The sequence below is a fragment of the Ochotona curzoniae genome, unplaced genomic scaffold (assembly GCF_017591425.1).
Source record: "Ochotona curzoniae isolate NIBS_2020 unplaced genomic scaffold, NIBS_Ocur_1.0 contig_2318, whole genome shotgun sequence".
In the NCBI taxonomy this organism is placed as follows: Eukaryota; Metazoa; Chordata; class Mammalia; order Lagomorpha; family Ochotonidae; genus Ochotona; species Ochotona curzoniae.
Genome location: NW_024465419.1, coordinates 13,115,992 through 13,130,648, shown reverse-complemented (window position 1 = coordinate 13,130,648; position 14,657 = coordinate 13,115,992). Strand labels below are relative to the sequence as shown.

General features: G+C 39.8%; 1 protein-coding gene across 1 annotated transcript in view; it reads left to right on the top strand.

Annotated features, from left to right (window-relative positions):
* RGS22 (regulator of G protein signaling 22) overlaps window positions 1-14,657 on the top strand; it is a 100,666-nt gene that overhangs the window by 74,312 nt on the left and 11,697 nt on the right. Inside the window, exons 17-21 of the mRNA XM_040972729.1 lie at window positions 1,519-1,691; window positions 2,629-2,791; window positions 6,320-6,478; window positions 9,741-9,809; window positions 12,507-12,668. Of these exons, the coding sequence (XP_040828663.1) occupies window positions 1,519-1,691; window positions 2,629-2,791; window positions 6,320-6,478; window positions 9,741-9,809; window positions 12,507-12,668 (726 nt within the window). The remainder of the gene's footprint in view (window positions 1-1,518; window positions 1,692-2,628; window positions 2,792-6,319; window positions 6,479-9,740; window positions 9,810-12,506; window positions 12,669-14,657) is intronic.

The following is a 14,657-nucleotide window of genomic DNA, read 5'->3' as shown; positions in this document are numbered from 1 at the left end:
TGACAGCATTCCAAATTTGAGAGGGGGTCATCTGGCATGCGGTACAGTGGATTACACTGATCTTACATAGGCTCCTGTTAGAACTCTGGCTGTTGCAGTTCTGATCCAGCTCCCTGCTAATGGCCTTGGAAAGCAGCAGAAGATGACCCGAATGCCTGGGCTCCCGCCACTCGTGGGAAACATGGAAGGAGATCCTGGTTCCTGTCTTCAGCCTGGCCCTCCCCCCACCTCTGGGGGGCCCTCTGGGGAGAGAATCTGCAATAAAAGAATTCTCTCTTTCCTTCTCTCTCTCTTTATCTCCTCCCCTCTCTGTAACTCTGCCTTTAAATACATACATACATAACTCTTTTAAAATTGGAACGTTTGGGTCCTGGCTGCTCCACTTCCCATCCATCTTTCAGTTAATGTGACTGGGAAAATTTAGATTATCCGGAATAGTTGTTCTCCTGCCACCCATGTGGGACACCTGTTGTTCTTGGGAAAGAAGGGGGGGATGACCCAAGTACTTGGGCCCCTGCAACCATGAGGGAAACCTGGAAGAAGCCCTGGGCTCCTAGCTTTGGCCTGGCTCAGCCCTCATCATTGCGGCCACTTGGGGAATGAGCCAGTGGATGGAAGATCTCTGTCTCCCTCCTATCTCTTCCTCTATAACACTTTCATACCAATAAATCATTTTTTAAAAAAGGACATAGTATCCGACAATATCTTACAGCATTATATAAGCTCATAAAAAATACTGTGCAGGAGAATGTTTTGTGTTCATTATGTGTTGTTAAAACTCAAGCTACAAAATGGCAAATTATTCCATAGTATTATCTTTATTTTAAATTAACTACCTGTGTAATTCTAGAAAAGATTGAAGGATATACAGAAACATTAATTGTAGTTATCTCTGCTGGTGGTAGTCTATATGAAAATTTTCATTTTCATTCTTTTTTTGTACTACAAAACACATTATTTCTATGCTGAGAAAAATTAATAAAACTAATATTTTACAAACAAGTGCTTTGTATGTAGTAAATGTTTGTGAAAAGAAAGGAATGAGTAGAAAGGAAGAAATGGAATTTGATGTCAGTTGGCATCTGAACCACTAGATTCTTCATCTGCTTTTCCTGTTGGATTGTTACATCACCTTGACTTAGCAGTTTCTCTCAAGCATTGTGAGTAGAAGCAGACATTTGGCGCAGTGGTTGAGATGTCTGAGGATACCTTCCCCCCTACTGGAGCACACAGGCTTGCATCTCCGCTCCGTGTCTACTTCCATCTTTCTGGGTGTGCTGATAATGTGTCCCCTGGATTCAGGTATTCGGGTTGAATCCCAAGCTGCTGGCCTGACCCCAGCTGTTACTGGCATCTGGGTAGTGACCCAATGGATGAAGGATGTCTGCCTTTGTCATTGTGTGTGTGCTTCTGAATGTCTTTGAAATGCATAAAAATTAGTAAAAATAAATCAAAAGCAAATGTATGAATAACTTATTGTTATATAAGAGTTTTTAATGAAAAGTATTGTTTCACTAGGACACTGGCAATGAATTGGGAACTGGTACTTTATCACTGTCTGATGTCTCTAAAAGAACAGAATATTGGAATAATGTTCCAGCAGAATACAAACATTTTAACTTTAACACCCTGCTTAACAACAAGCTGGAGTTTGAGCACTTCCGTCAGTTTCTTGAAGCTCATTCTTCAAGGTGAGAAGCCTAGCCATTTTTGAATGCATTTCTCATTTTTCTAAGCTACTAGTTTTTGACTCAAAAACTAGTCATATAGTGACTTGTTGCTAGATTTTTACTCACATTAGTAAAAACTGGTGGATACAATTATATGAATTGTGTATGCATTATTTTTTGTTGGAGTGCATTTTATTGTAGCAACCTCCAAAATATTATTATAAGTTGTTGCACAATATTTGTTCATACTTTTAGCATTGGCTAACTTAAAACACCAGAACACTTTATTTTTTCCCCTTTTTTCTGTTTCTTTTGTGTGTTTCCAGATAGTTGCTATAAATACTATTTCTGGAAAATGTGTCTTTTATATTTCACTAAACCAGTGAAACTATTATAGTGTTTTGTATTTTATTTATTAATGAATATATATAAATGAAATAGTGTAGCTTTGCACTGAATCGTAGCACTTTTTAACTTATCTATCTAATATAAGCTAAGGGTTAGTTGTATTTATTTTTCTTACTTAAAGTTAATAGAAACTGGTTAGACCTATGTAGACTATATACAGATCTCCTCCATCAAGATGAGGATTATTCTAAATTTGACCTGTTGTCAAACGATCATGCCATATGTGGACATTTTCCCATTCTTGAAATTGATGTTATTAGTGTATTATCATTGTGAGATCTCCCTGCCCCTGATCATATTGATAGATGTTTCCCCTCATCTTGGGGGTTTTTGTCTTCGTAGATTCATACGTCTGGCCCAGGATTAGGAATATAACCGAGTCAGCCTAACTGGCCCAGAAACGAATCAGAGACAACATTGAATCATTTGGTTTCATGACCATCCAAGGCAGCTACTTCTCAGTTCTTGAAAACAACAGCTTATGTAGTGTCTAGTAGAATTTAGAGAAATAAAACAGAAAGGCAGTGCTTCGGTTTTGTTTTCCTTTTAGCATGGACCTCATGTGCTGGACAGACATTGAACAGTTCCGAAGAATAACTCACAGTGATCAGAATCAAAGGGAGGCAAAATCCGTATACATCAAAAACAAATACCTTAACAAAAAGTATTTCTTTGGTCCCAAAAGCCCAGCTTCCGTACATCAGCAGAACCAGGTATCAGTGCTTAAATTCATTTTTCATTTTGAAGTATTAAAATTTGAAATATTTCTTTTTGCCAGCAACTTGAAAGTTTTCTTTCTTTCTCTTTGTTTTACCTTCCTGATTTAAATACTTGACATTTGATTTTTTATTTAGGTATTTATAAGTATCTACAAATTAAACTTTAAATTTTACTCAAATAAAGATGTGTTAGTCTTTAAAAAGCAATTTTATTCTAAGAACTTTTTACTTATCCAAGTTTTTGTTATGGACAATGCTCAGAAATTTGTGGGCCTTATCACAGCCTTGTGTTTGACATACTTGAATTAGTTCATTAATTCAGCAATTATGATTGCATTTGATATGCCAGATGCTGTTCTAGATACTGAGGATAAAAAGGAAGGACGAGGTGGACAATGCCTCTGAAGCTTTTGCAGACAGGGAAACAGCCATGCTCAACCAAGAAGCTTAATGTCTCCTCTATTTTTCTCTTAACTGATATTCCTCCAAACACAACTTATTTTTTTTTAAAGATTTTATTTTTATTATTATTTTTATTGGAAAGGCAGATATACAGAGAGGAGAGACAGAGAAGAAGATCTTCCATCCGATGATTCACTCCCCAAGTGAGTGCAATGGCCGATGCTATGCCGATCTGAAGCCAGGAGCCTCTTCCGGGTGCAGGGTCCCAAGGCTTTGGGCCGTCCTCGACTGCCTTCCTGGGCCACAGGCAGGGAGCTGGAAGGGAAGCGGGGCTGCTGGGATTAGAACCGGTGCCCATATGGGATCCCGGGCGTGGAAGGTGAGAACCTTAACCACTTGTGCCACCGCGCCGGGCCCCAAACACAACTTATTTTTAAAACACTGTTAATAATTATATTGTCCCCCAAAATGATTTTCATTGACCAGGAATATATGTTTTATCATTTTGTTGTAGTGAAGTCTTATGGCTGTAATCACCACTTAATAATAACAGTTTAATTAGGGCCCGGCGCGGTGGCGCAAGTGGTTAAAGGTCCTCGCCTTGCACCCCCGGGATCCCATATGGGCGCCTGTTCTAATCCCGGCAGCCCCGCTTCCCTTCCAGCTCCCTGCTTGTGGCCTGGGAAAGCAGTCGAGGACGGCCCAAAGCTTTGGGAACCTGCACCCGCGTGGGAGACCCGGAAGAGGCTCCTGGCTTCGGATCGGCATAGTATCGGCCCGTTGCGCTCACTTGGGGAGTGAATCATCGGACGGAAGATCTTCCTCTCTGTCTCTCCTCTCTGTATATCCGCCTTTCCAATGAAAAAATAATAAAAAATAAATCTTTAAAAAAAAAAAACAGTTTAATTAGATTTACAGCAAAAAAAAAAAAAAAGAGGGGCTGGGATTTATCACTGGGTTGAACATTCATGTAACACTTTTATCTCATAAAGTATATCTTCATTTGTATGCTTTTGAGGAAGTTTGATATTATGTGTTACTTAGTTTGAAGCTTATTAATCCCATATTACTATCTGAAGATCAAATATGCAGCATATGGCTTATTAAAAGTAGCTTAAGGGCGTGGCGGCATGGCCTAGCAGCTAAAGTCCTCACCTTGAACACGCCCAGGATCCCATATGGGCGCCGGTTCTAATCCTGGCAGCTCCACTTCCCATCCAGCTCCCTACTTGTGGCCTGGGAAAGCAGTTGAGGATGGCCCAAGGCTTTGGGACCCTGCACCTGTGTGGGATACCCAGAAGAAGTTCCTGGATCCTGGCTTCGGATTGGCATAGGATCGGCCGTTGCACTCACTTGGGGAATGAATCATCGGACTGAAGATCTTCCTCTCTGTCTCTCCTCCTCTCTGTATATCTGACTTTCCAATAAATAAATAAGTCTTTAAAAAAAAAAAAGGTAGCTTAAAATTTACATCTAAATGACATGTGTTTATCAAATTTGAATTTTAGATTAATGATGGCTTAGCAAGTTACGAAAAAAAAAATCAGTTGTTTGTAAGTACAGCACATTGAATTAAAAACCTAAGGAAGAGTCTGTGAGTCTTTGGGAGTAAGAAAAGAATTACTGAAATTAAGCAACTTTAGACAAGATTGCCTTGCTGTTGGGTCCCTGAGATACGAATCTGGAATTCATTAGCACAAGTGGTTGTGTATCTCAGTAAACACAAGTGTGAGCTAAACACATGGAGAGCATTTGCTCCCTGTTTGGTTTGTGCTGCATCGTGCGAGGTTCCATGGTATCTGATGCTACTGTGCGAATCCTCCAGAGGAGACACAGCATGCAGGGAATGTAAAAGCCACCATCACTATCAAAGTGACACTTGTTCCTACTGCCAAGAACTTTGTTCTTTGACCCTTATGCATGTGCTTTGCTTTTATTATCTACTTGGTTTTCACTTATGGATGTTTGTACCACATTTATTTTTATGATGATCATGTTAGTCCTAACTGCAGGTTGCTGTTTTTAGTAGCAGTATGATTTTTTTCTTAACAAAATTTTTCCTCTCCCACCATTTCCTCCAATATTATCATGGTAGTATAGCCCTTTAGTAACATTTACAAGTTTAGCATTTTGCTCTTCACATGTATGTATCATGACATTGTAGGTATAGGCAAAGGTAGGAAATCTAGCATTATGTTGTCAAGGCATATTTGTTTCATTGGGAATCCTTTTATTGTAAATTATAATTGTCAAAGTAGAGCAAAGAAGAGGGGTTCTTTTGTTTTTATACAAAGTGATTATTTTTAGTAGTATTTCTTAATGTCATCGATCAAAGAAGGACTAAGAAAGTGGTTGTCTAGTGAGCAATCCAGGAATTTTGAGTGATGTCCACGCACAACAGGTAGAGAATAGAACAGTTCCTAGCAGGAAACAGCCATCAGTATCTTGAGGCCAGTTATTCTGCAGAAGGAAGAGTGGGCTGCAAAGAAATGGCATCTTTTAAGTGGTGCTACCTGTTGTTCGAGTTCATGACTATTATCTGTGAAACGGACTCCTCTCTGCCTCCTGGTTTTGGGAGCAGCCTTCTATGGCTGCTAGGACTGTCATCTGCCACCACCAAGATTGTCTCTTAGTTCTTTGGCTGATAAATGTCTCATTTCCCCTCCTTAATAAAATAATGCACTTTTCCACACACGTCATTTTGATTAGAATCTTTAACAATATTAGAATCGTTAACAGACTTCTTTAACAATATTGGATCCAGAAGAGAACTAAGAAAAATAAGAAACTAGTGCCCTCCTGTTTCAGTGAAAGAAACAGAATCAATGGCAGGAAAAATGTCATTGCTGTGGTCAGGCAGGATAAATATCCCTCTCTTGTGTTCTTTTCCATATATCCTACAGAAGCAAAATCACACACAAAAAACTACCATGTAAGCCATGATTCTCCGTTTAATGTCTTCATATGTGAGATAGCTAGAAGATGTTTTGCAGAAAATGAAAATTTTGGCACCTGTCTTGTGTACAGCAAATGGTTTGGAGTGAATTAACAAATTAGTGACTGCTAGTGTTTCTTTAACAAAGCTCATTTCTGTTTCTGTCCTTTTTTTTTTTTTTAAAGATAATGCGTCTAAGTGGTGGCTGGGGGAGGCTTCTCCATGACCAGCTTGATGCATCTGTCTTGGTTGAAATTCAGAAGCATGTCCTGAATAGGCTAGAAAATGTGTGGTTGCCATTGTTTCTTGCAAGTGAGCAGTTTGCTGCACGTCAAAAGATAAAGGTATGTAAGCTGCTATAATCTTTAGATGTAACAATTGGCAGTATCTGTCAAAATTCAACTGTGAATATCTGTTGACTCAGCCTTTGTACTTTGAGGAACAGTAGTTAAAAGCCTCGAGTCAGGAGCCAGCATTTTTAGCATAATGGATTAAATCACTGCTTCCCATACCTGTGTCTACATTGAGGTGCACGTTCAAGTCCCACATGCTCTGCTTCCAGTTCAGCTTCCTGTTCACGTACCTGGGAAGGTAGCAGAAGATAGAACAAATATGTAGATTCCCGCCGCTCATGTGGGAGACCAGGATAGATTTCTGGGTTCCTGGGTTTGGCCTGATCAAGACCTGGCTGTTGCACTCATTGGGGTAGTATAAGCTGATTAATGGAGGATATTTCTCAATCTCTCTGTCTTCATCTTTCTGTCTGTCACTCTTTAAAAACAAAAGCATGGGAGCTGATGATGTGTTATAGCAGTTAAGACTGCATTTGTCTGCAATGCTGGCATCCCATATAAGAGCACTGGTTCTTGTCTTAACTGTTCCACTATCCCTCCACCTTCTGCTAATGCTCCTGTGAAAACAGTGCCCACGTGCTTGGGTATCTGCCCTTCCTACAGTAAACCTGGATGAAGCTCCTGGCTTCTGCCTGGGCCAGCCCTGGCCACTGTGGCCATCCGGGGAGTTTACATTCAGGTGGAAGGTTCATTTGGCATTCCATCTCTCTCTCTCTCTGTTGCTTTTCCTTTAAAAGGTGTAAAATTAACCTTTAATTTTTTTTAAAGAACAGCATGGAGTCAAACTTTTCAAATTTTAGTGTCACCACTGCCACATATTAATTATACCATATATAAGTTTCACAAATTTTCATCATTTAAAAATATTAATAATATTGCTGTTTATTGTGAAAATTGAATGAATGTTTTAATTTCTTGCACACATTGCTCAAATGTTATTTATTAAAAATGGTTGTCATGTTAATATTAAATATTGATACAAAGTACCTATCATATACAAGGACATTCATTATATATAGTATGGGGGAATAAAGAAGTAATTATTCCAAACTATAGAAAACCATGCAGGTTTTCATATAAAAGATTAAAATATAAAGATGAAAGTTCCATATGTACTTATGTAAGATTTTATTTATTGAGCTAAACAAGCAGGATACAGGTCAGTGAATGGAAAATAACCCCGCGATTTATGTCTCTTACAGAGGCGTATCTCCTCCCACGTCTATATCTGTTTGTCCTTCCTTCTCTCCGCTTCTACATCTCTATGTTTGTATTCAAGAAATATAATAGAATCTGCCTCCTGGGAATGGGTGTGGCACATACAAAGGATTTTTTTACATTGTAAAGTGGGTTTGTGGGTTTCCTTTTTAAAATTTTTTACATGAAGGGAATATACTTTAGTAATTCAAATGTCATTAGCATGCCTGAGAACAGGCAGACCCGATCTTTACCAAAATGAGCAAGGGTCAGAAGACATGTAATTTTGGACTCCATTATACAAAGACACATTCCACTCTACTGACCAAGAACTTGAGAAGCTTCCCTTGCTTTGTGTCCAGTGTGTCACAGACTTGGAGGCCTACTTGTCTTGTGAATTTCCTCAGTCTTCTGAACAAGCACTGTATGTGAGGGGAACAGAGGCCAACACAGAACCCTGCATTTGTAGGATGGAGAAGAGCCAACTGGACTTTGGCACAAAGTTCTTGGAAATAAGCTCTGGGAAAACTCAAATTTCCCCATTACCTTTCTTTGGCATAACTCCAGTTCCCTGTCCAAATTCAAGTTAAGAAAAAAAAAAAAAGACAATTGACTCCCTACTATTATTTCCCACATTTCTGGTTATGGTTGCCACAGTCATTTTTATTATACCTTACAGTCATTTCCTCAGCATTCTTTGGGTGGCCAGCAAAATAAACTGGTTTTGGCAACCTTAAGCCACAGGCAAAATGGAAGAGTGAGAATTTATTCTAAAGCTGTGCTGGGGGCATTTCACACCCTTGTCAGGGAAAGAGTTGACACCCAAGCTTTAGGAAAGATGTCTAAGAGAACTCGCAGATCTACTCTTGGTTGTGGATGTTCGATTCTGCCCCAGTGACTCTGGTCCTTGGCTCTCAGGAGCTGTTCTGAAATGGGAACACATGGCCCAGATCTTGCAGGAATAAAGGAAAGAGGTTCCAAATAAGCAGGAACTCCCGAAACACAGCTACCCCCAGCATCCAAGGAGCCCAGGTTCTAGGTCTGTCCTCTACACATAGCAAAATTTGTACATGCTGAAGTCAACTTTGTAAAATGCTCTGGCGTTTGCATATATCCTATTCACATCTTCCCATGTAGGAGTACTTTTAAACCTCTCTAGATTGCTTCTAATACTTAATACCATGTAAGTGCCACATAAAACAACATTAGGCCATATTGCTTAGAGGATAATGACAAGAATAAAGGTCTGTAAGTATTTACAAGAAACGATTTGTTTCCTAAATATTGTTGGTCTACATTTGGTTGAGTGTGCAACTACAGCACCTGAGAATCCTAATGGCTGGCTTTAGTGTATTAGCCTCTGTGTTGACTTGTTTTAGAAGCATACGGCCGCAGAATAACACAAGAATCTATGAAATCATAGCTGTCTGTTGAACTTCGCTTTCCACGTGAGCTAAAGGAGAACTAGCTTTTGAATTTGGGGCAACACAGGCACTAGCTCAGTTTTACAGATAAGGAAACTGAGAATTTGAGTCACTCACCCACACACTCCTGACTATAGAGCTTCCAGTTCTGCGATCTGTCTTCTTTCTCCTTAGCTACACTCTCTCTTATTCATGCTGTTACCTCATTAAAATGTCTTTCTATCTAATTTGCTTGAAAGGTACAGAGAGATAGGGAGAGACACACAGATTTCCCCCTTCCACTGGTTCACCTCACAAATGCGCATATCAGCTGAAATTGGGCCACCTCGACCCCCAGGAGGCCAGCCCAGGATCCAGGGTTCCTCACAGGACAGCAGGGGCCCAGCTGCTTGCAGTACCTACCAGCTGCCTTCGGCCTGGGGTGTGCATTAGCAAGAAGCTGGGGTGGGGAGCAGAGCTGGGGGCCGTCGAATCTCCAGCACTTTGATAGTGGGTGCAAAGGACCCTAACGTGACTGAAAGCACCGTGGCAAGGGCTCGCCCCACCTCATTTTAAAAAGCTATTAAATGAGAAAATGATTTAAACTGTAACCATTATGAATAAGTGGAGTAAAAGATCGCTTTTGCTTTTAGATACAGATGAAAGACATAGCAGAAGAGCTTTTACTACAGAAGCATGAAAGGAAAATTGGGGTCTGGAAGGCAAGTAAATTGTTGTACTCTTCTTTTATAAGCTTCATTGTCAGAATATTATTTTTCTTACTCCTTCTTTTGCCAAAACCTTCTTTTGGCAAAGCACTGCAGACACAGTCTTCTAAACCATAAACTGATTACCAGGTTTTTTTTTTTAATTAGCAAATGAATTGGGTTGAAAGTGTGACTCTATCAGAACTAACTGAGGAAGTATTTGCTCAACCTCGAGGTGCCTGATTGACCTTTATAGATGTGTGTGTGTGTGTGTGTGTGTGTGTGTGTGTGTGTGTGTGTGTGTGTGTGTGTGTTTAACTTGGCTTGTGGTAGGTTTCTTGAGATAAACTGTCTATTCTAGCATAGCATAGTTTATTAAGAGTGGATTATGCAATCAAGAATGAATACCAGAACGAGCAAATTAATCTTCTTACTACATTGTCCCCTTTTTGTAGAGTTTTGGTTTAGCTTCAGTAAAGATTACTGTCACTTAGATGATTATTAAAGTCACACGCATCTGACCCCTCACCTGTAACTGCCTATTTTGCTTCTTACCAAATGTGACCAACATAATCATCTTTAGGAACCTACAAATTCAAGTTTCCATACCCTTCTTCAGGTCATGAAAGAACGTCAAAGCAGAGAGGTGACCCCTGCAAGCTAACCAAAAAAGGTGGAAATGTTTTTGAATGCTGTAGGAGTGTATTTATCTGTTAAAAGGCTCTTGAAAGGAAATATACTTTTCCAGTGTTTGTCTTTTGCTAAACTTTTAATTGATACTAAATAGAATGGGGTTATGTGTTGTTTCTCGTGTACTATTTTCTCCTTAAATGCCAGGTTTTAGTTTAGTTACTAACTTTTACTATCTAAAAAAGTAGATCTTAAAGCATTATTTGTTAAGTGTACTTTAAACAAGCATTCCTTATACATGGTGGATCCTGTTTATTGGGCTGTAACTTTAATGTGTACCATATGTTGAGGGTCTCACTGTCTCATCCCGGGAGTCTGACATGTGCCTAACTAGCGTGGTGATAGACAGCTGTTGGCCTTACCTGGATGGGTAGCATCCCCCTTCACCCCGGGTTGCCGAAGGTTACCTTCCCTTGTTACTTTGCAGCCAGATTCCATCCAGAAAGCCCGTCTGTGTAAAGGGCACAATCAGCTGCTCATTTTTAGATAACGTCTCAATCATTTCCATGAATGATCACATAGGATTTAAGGGATTTATTTTACACATTGTCAAAAATGGATATTTTTCCTATGTTTTAATTATTGTTATCATTCATAAGCCCATCTAAAATATTGCTTTTGAATGATGCTTGTTTGCATGATGGTATATAAAGTCAGCAGTAAGGGAGCCCTTAATAAAATTAAAATGTATTCAGTAACTTCAGAAAAATTCATTTCTTGTGTTTTTTTAATCTTAAGAGGCTACAAGGGGTTGTATGTGTGATTGTAAGTATTCAAAGTAAAAAAAAGTGAATATATTTTATTTTAAAATCATGAAAATATAAAGTAAGCCTAAAATATCTTTAGGTATTGTTAAAGTGCCTTGGGTGCTACTTATTTTTGTGTTATGTTAAGTAAATCCTCAGAGGAGTCTTTATTATTTTTAACTTTGTTAATTTTTAGTATTTAAAAAATCAGATTTTGTTAAATTAACCACTTAATGTCTCACATGAAAATCTTTCTAGGATATAACTATAGTGAAGCCCTAAATAAATAAAGTAAATTTTAATCTAAAATTATTTTTTAAAGATTTGTCTTTTTATTGGAAAGTCAGATATACAGAGAGGAGGAGAGACAGAAAGAAAGGCCTTCCATCTGCTGATTCACTCCCCAAGTAACCCAAATGGCCAGAGCTGAACTGATCCAAAGCCAGGAGCCTGGAGCCTCTTCCAGGACTCCCACATTGGTGCAGGGTCGCAAGGCTTTGGGCTGTCCTCTACTGCTTTCCCAGGCCACAAGCAGGGAGCTGGATGGGAAGCAGGATTGCTGAGATTAGAACCAGTGCCCATATCGAATCCTGGCCTATGCAAGGTGAGGACTTTAGCCACTAGGCCATGGTGCTGGGCCCTCTAAAATTATTTACATCATAGAATTAGATTATTTTTTTTTTTTGTCTGAGAAACTGCTTTTACTTTTTAAAGGGCAGGAGAGTTAAATATATAAAATATATAATAATACAAAATACATATTTTATACTTTCCATGTTTAAAATAATATAAAATCTGATCATGACATTATAATCCCTATGTTCAGGTTAAGCAGACAACTTGTTCTGTACACTAAGAAGTAGTCTTTCTCACAAATCACTACAAACTGTAGTGACTGTTAACCTTCTTATGTAATGCATTGATTTGTTATGAATTGACTAGTCATTTCTTTTTCTCTCTACTTTTATTTCTAAAAAAATGATGCCATAAAAATGAAAGAGAAAAGGAGGATAAATACAGTAGGGAAAGTTACCAAAATCTGTTGTATCCATCCCCCAAATTCCAATAGCTAAAGCTAATGATGATGGAAAATGGCAATTTTTAGTCCTCAGTGAGTGACTTTATTATTTTTTGTAACAGCATTTATTATTATTATTATTATTTTATGACACAGTTCCCTAGGCCCTGGGATTTCCCTTACCCACTCCCCAAGATGAGTGGCTTTATTATTACTTGTTAGAGCATACTGAGGGCATGTGTTCTCTGTCTTGGATAGCCCGTGGAGAGCAAGTGGATATCCTCATCTTGTGAAATCATTGCTTTCCGTAAAGCATTATTGAATCCAGTGACTGCAAAGCAATTTCAACATTTTGTGGCTCTGAAAGGAGACTTATTGGAAAATGGGGTACTTTTTTGGCAAGAAGTACAAAAATTTAAGGTACTGTATTAAAGCTGGGGGAAATCACCTCTTGATTTGAAAAGGAAATGCATTAAACAATATTAATCCTTAACTATACATTTATGAGTAAGATTTGTATAAGAAATTCCAGTATTGCATCCTTCTTCCTACCATGCACATTGTGCAGTGTTTAGATGTATTTAATATTTAAGGGAAGAATTTGAAAGATATTTGGTATATACCTATAACCAATATTGTATAAGAGTTCTTGTCAGTCATGTTTATAGTAGTAGTAATCAAAGATATTAGATTTTTATATAAATAAACCAACAGATTGAGAAAGATTATTTGGGAGATACTTTAAAACTTACATGTGTATTTTCATTTTCTATGAAAGGCAGAAAGACAGAGATCTTCCATCTGTTGGTTCACTTCCCAAATGTGTATGACAACATGAGCTGGGCCATTCTGAAGCCAGGAGCCTAGAAATCAAACCACGTTTCCCATAGGGATGCTAGGGATCCAAGTCCTGGAGCCTTCTGTCTCCCAGGCTGCAACTTGGCAAAGAGCTGGAATCGAAAACAAGGTTGGGAGTTATATATAATCAGTCCCTACTTGGATGGTTGTTTCTCATTCAAAGCTGCCCTTAAGCTCCATTTGAATATCTTTTCCACAAAATCACACAAAGGACTTAAAGTATTTGTTAGCTATATCGGCAAAATATGCTGTGCAACTGAAGTATATGCTATCGGAGTCTATTTACTCATCCAACAAGCATTTATGGAATAGCTGAAGGTCCAGGCTTTATGCTGGAATCAAACTGTGAATACAGCACATTGCCCTTCCTCGGGAAGGAAGGCATTCAGGAAAACAAATGTTGTGCGGTAACATTCATTCTGATTCCAGGGCCAACTAGGTGTAGTTTTTGCAGAGTGGGGAATCATAGAATCATAGGGGTGGGATTAACAGAAGGCCGAGGAGGCCTCAGCCGAAGTGGTGCTATCTGCTCTACATGTGAGTTTGCCACATGTGAGTACTTTATAGGTATGGAATGACTTCTGGGGTCTTACATGGGTTGGGCCACTGCACTCACACATTAATAAGGGAGATGAGACCAGGTGAATTAGAGAGGGGAGATTGGAGGGAATGCCTGACCAGTGGCCCCAACTGTGTGGGAGACCTTGGCTAGGAGAGGCAGCATTGCCCACCACCTGCCAGTACATAGGCCCTGTTATCCACCAGTGAGTGTCAGGACAGGGGATGACCAACCAAAACATGAAGAACCAGGTTTGGGGACAGATTCTGTAGTGAATTTGTGGGTTTACCCCTGTGATTCTGCAGTATCCACTGGTGTGTGTGACAGCTGGGGATGTTAATGGGCTGAGATAGACATTACCACCAATTTACTGATATGGAACTGGGGTTTGGCAGCAGGCCAGGCTGACCCAGACTGCAGCACCCACAGGCACACCCAAGAATTGGGTGCAGGGATGGGCTGGACTGCAGTACCTACCAGCACATGCAAAGGTCAGGACTTGGGGTGGACTGTGCTGGGCAGGGGACTAGTACCCACCAGCATGCTTGAGATCTGGTTCTGGGAGTAGGCCTGGTGGGGGAACTTGGGAACTCTCCTATTGGGAGATTATGTAGCTCCAATTGGTGAGCATGAGAGCCAAGTCTTGGAGTGGGCCGAGCTGGGCAAGGCAACAGCAGCTGTCAGCATGTGTGTGTGCTGGACATAGGTTAGGCTGAGCTAAGGTGCAGAACCCATGGATGTAAATGACAGCTGGATAGGATACAGAATGGAATGGACCCATTCTGGGTTGGGTCTCCCCAACTAGGCTGAAATTCCTGCTGGTATGTGTGAGTGCTGGGTTTGTGGTGGGCTGGGTGGACTAGGCTGCAGTGCCCATCAGTTTGTGTGGGAGATGGGACCAGGGGTGGAACTGACCAGGCAACTGCATTCACCAGTATGTGTATAGATTGATGCAGGTGATAGACTGAACCGGACCCCATACTAGCTGGAAC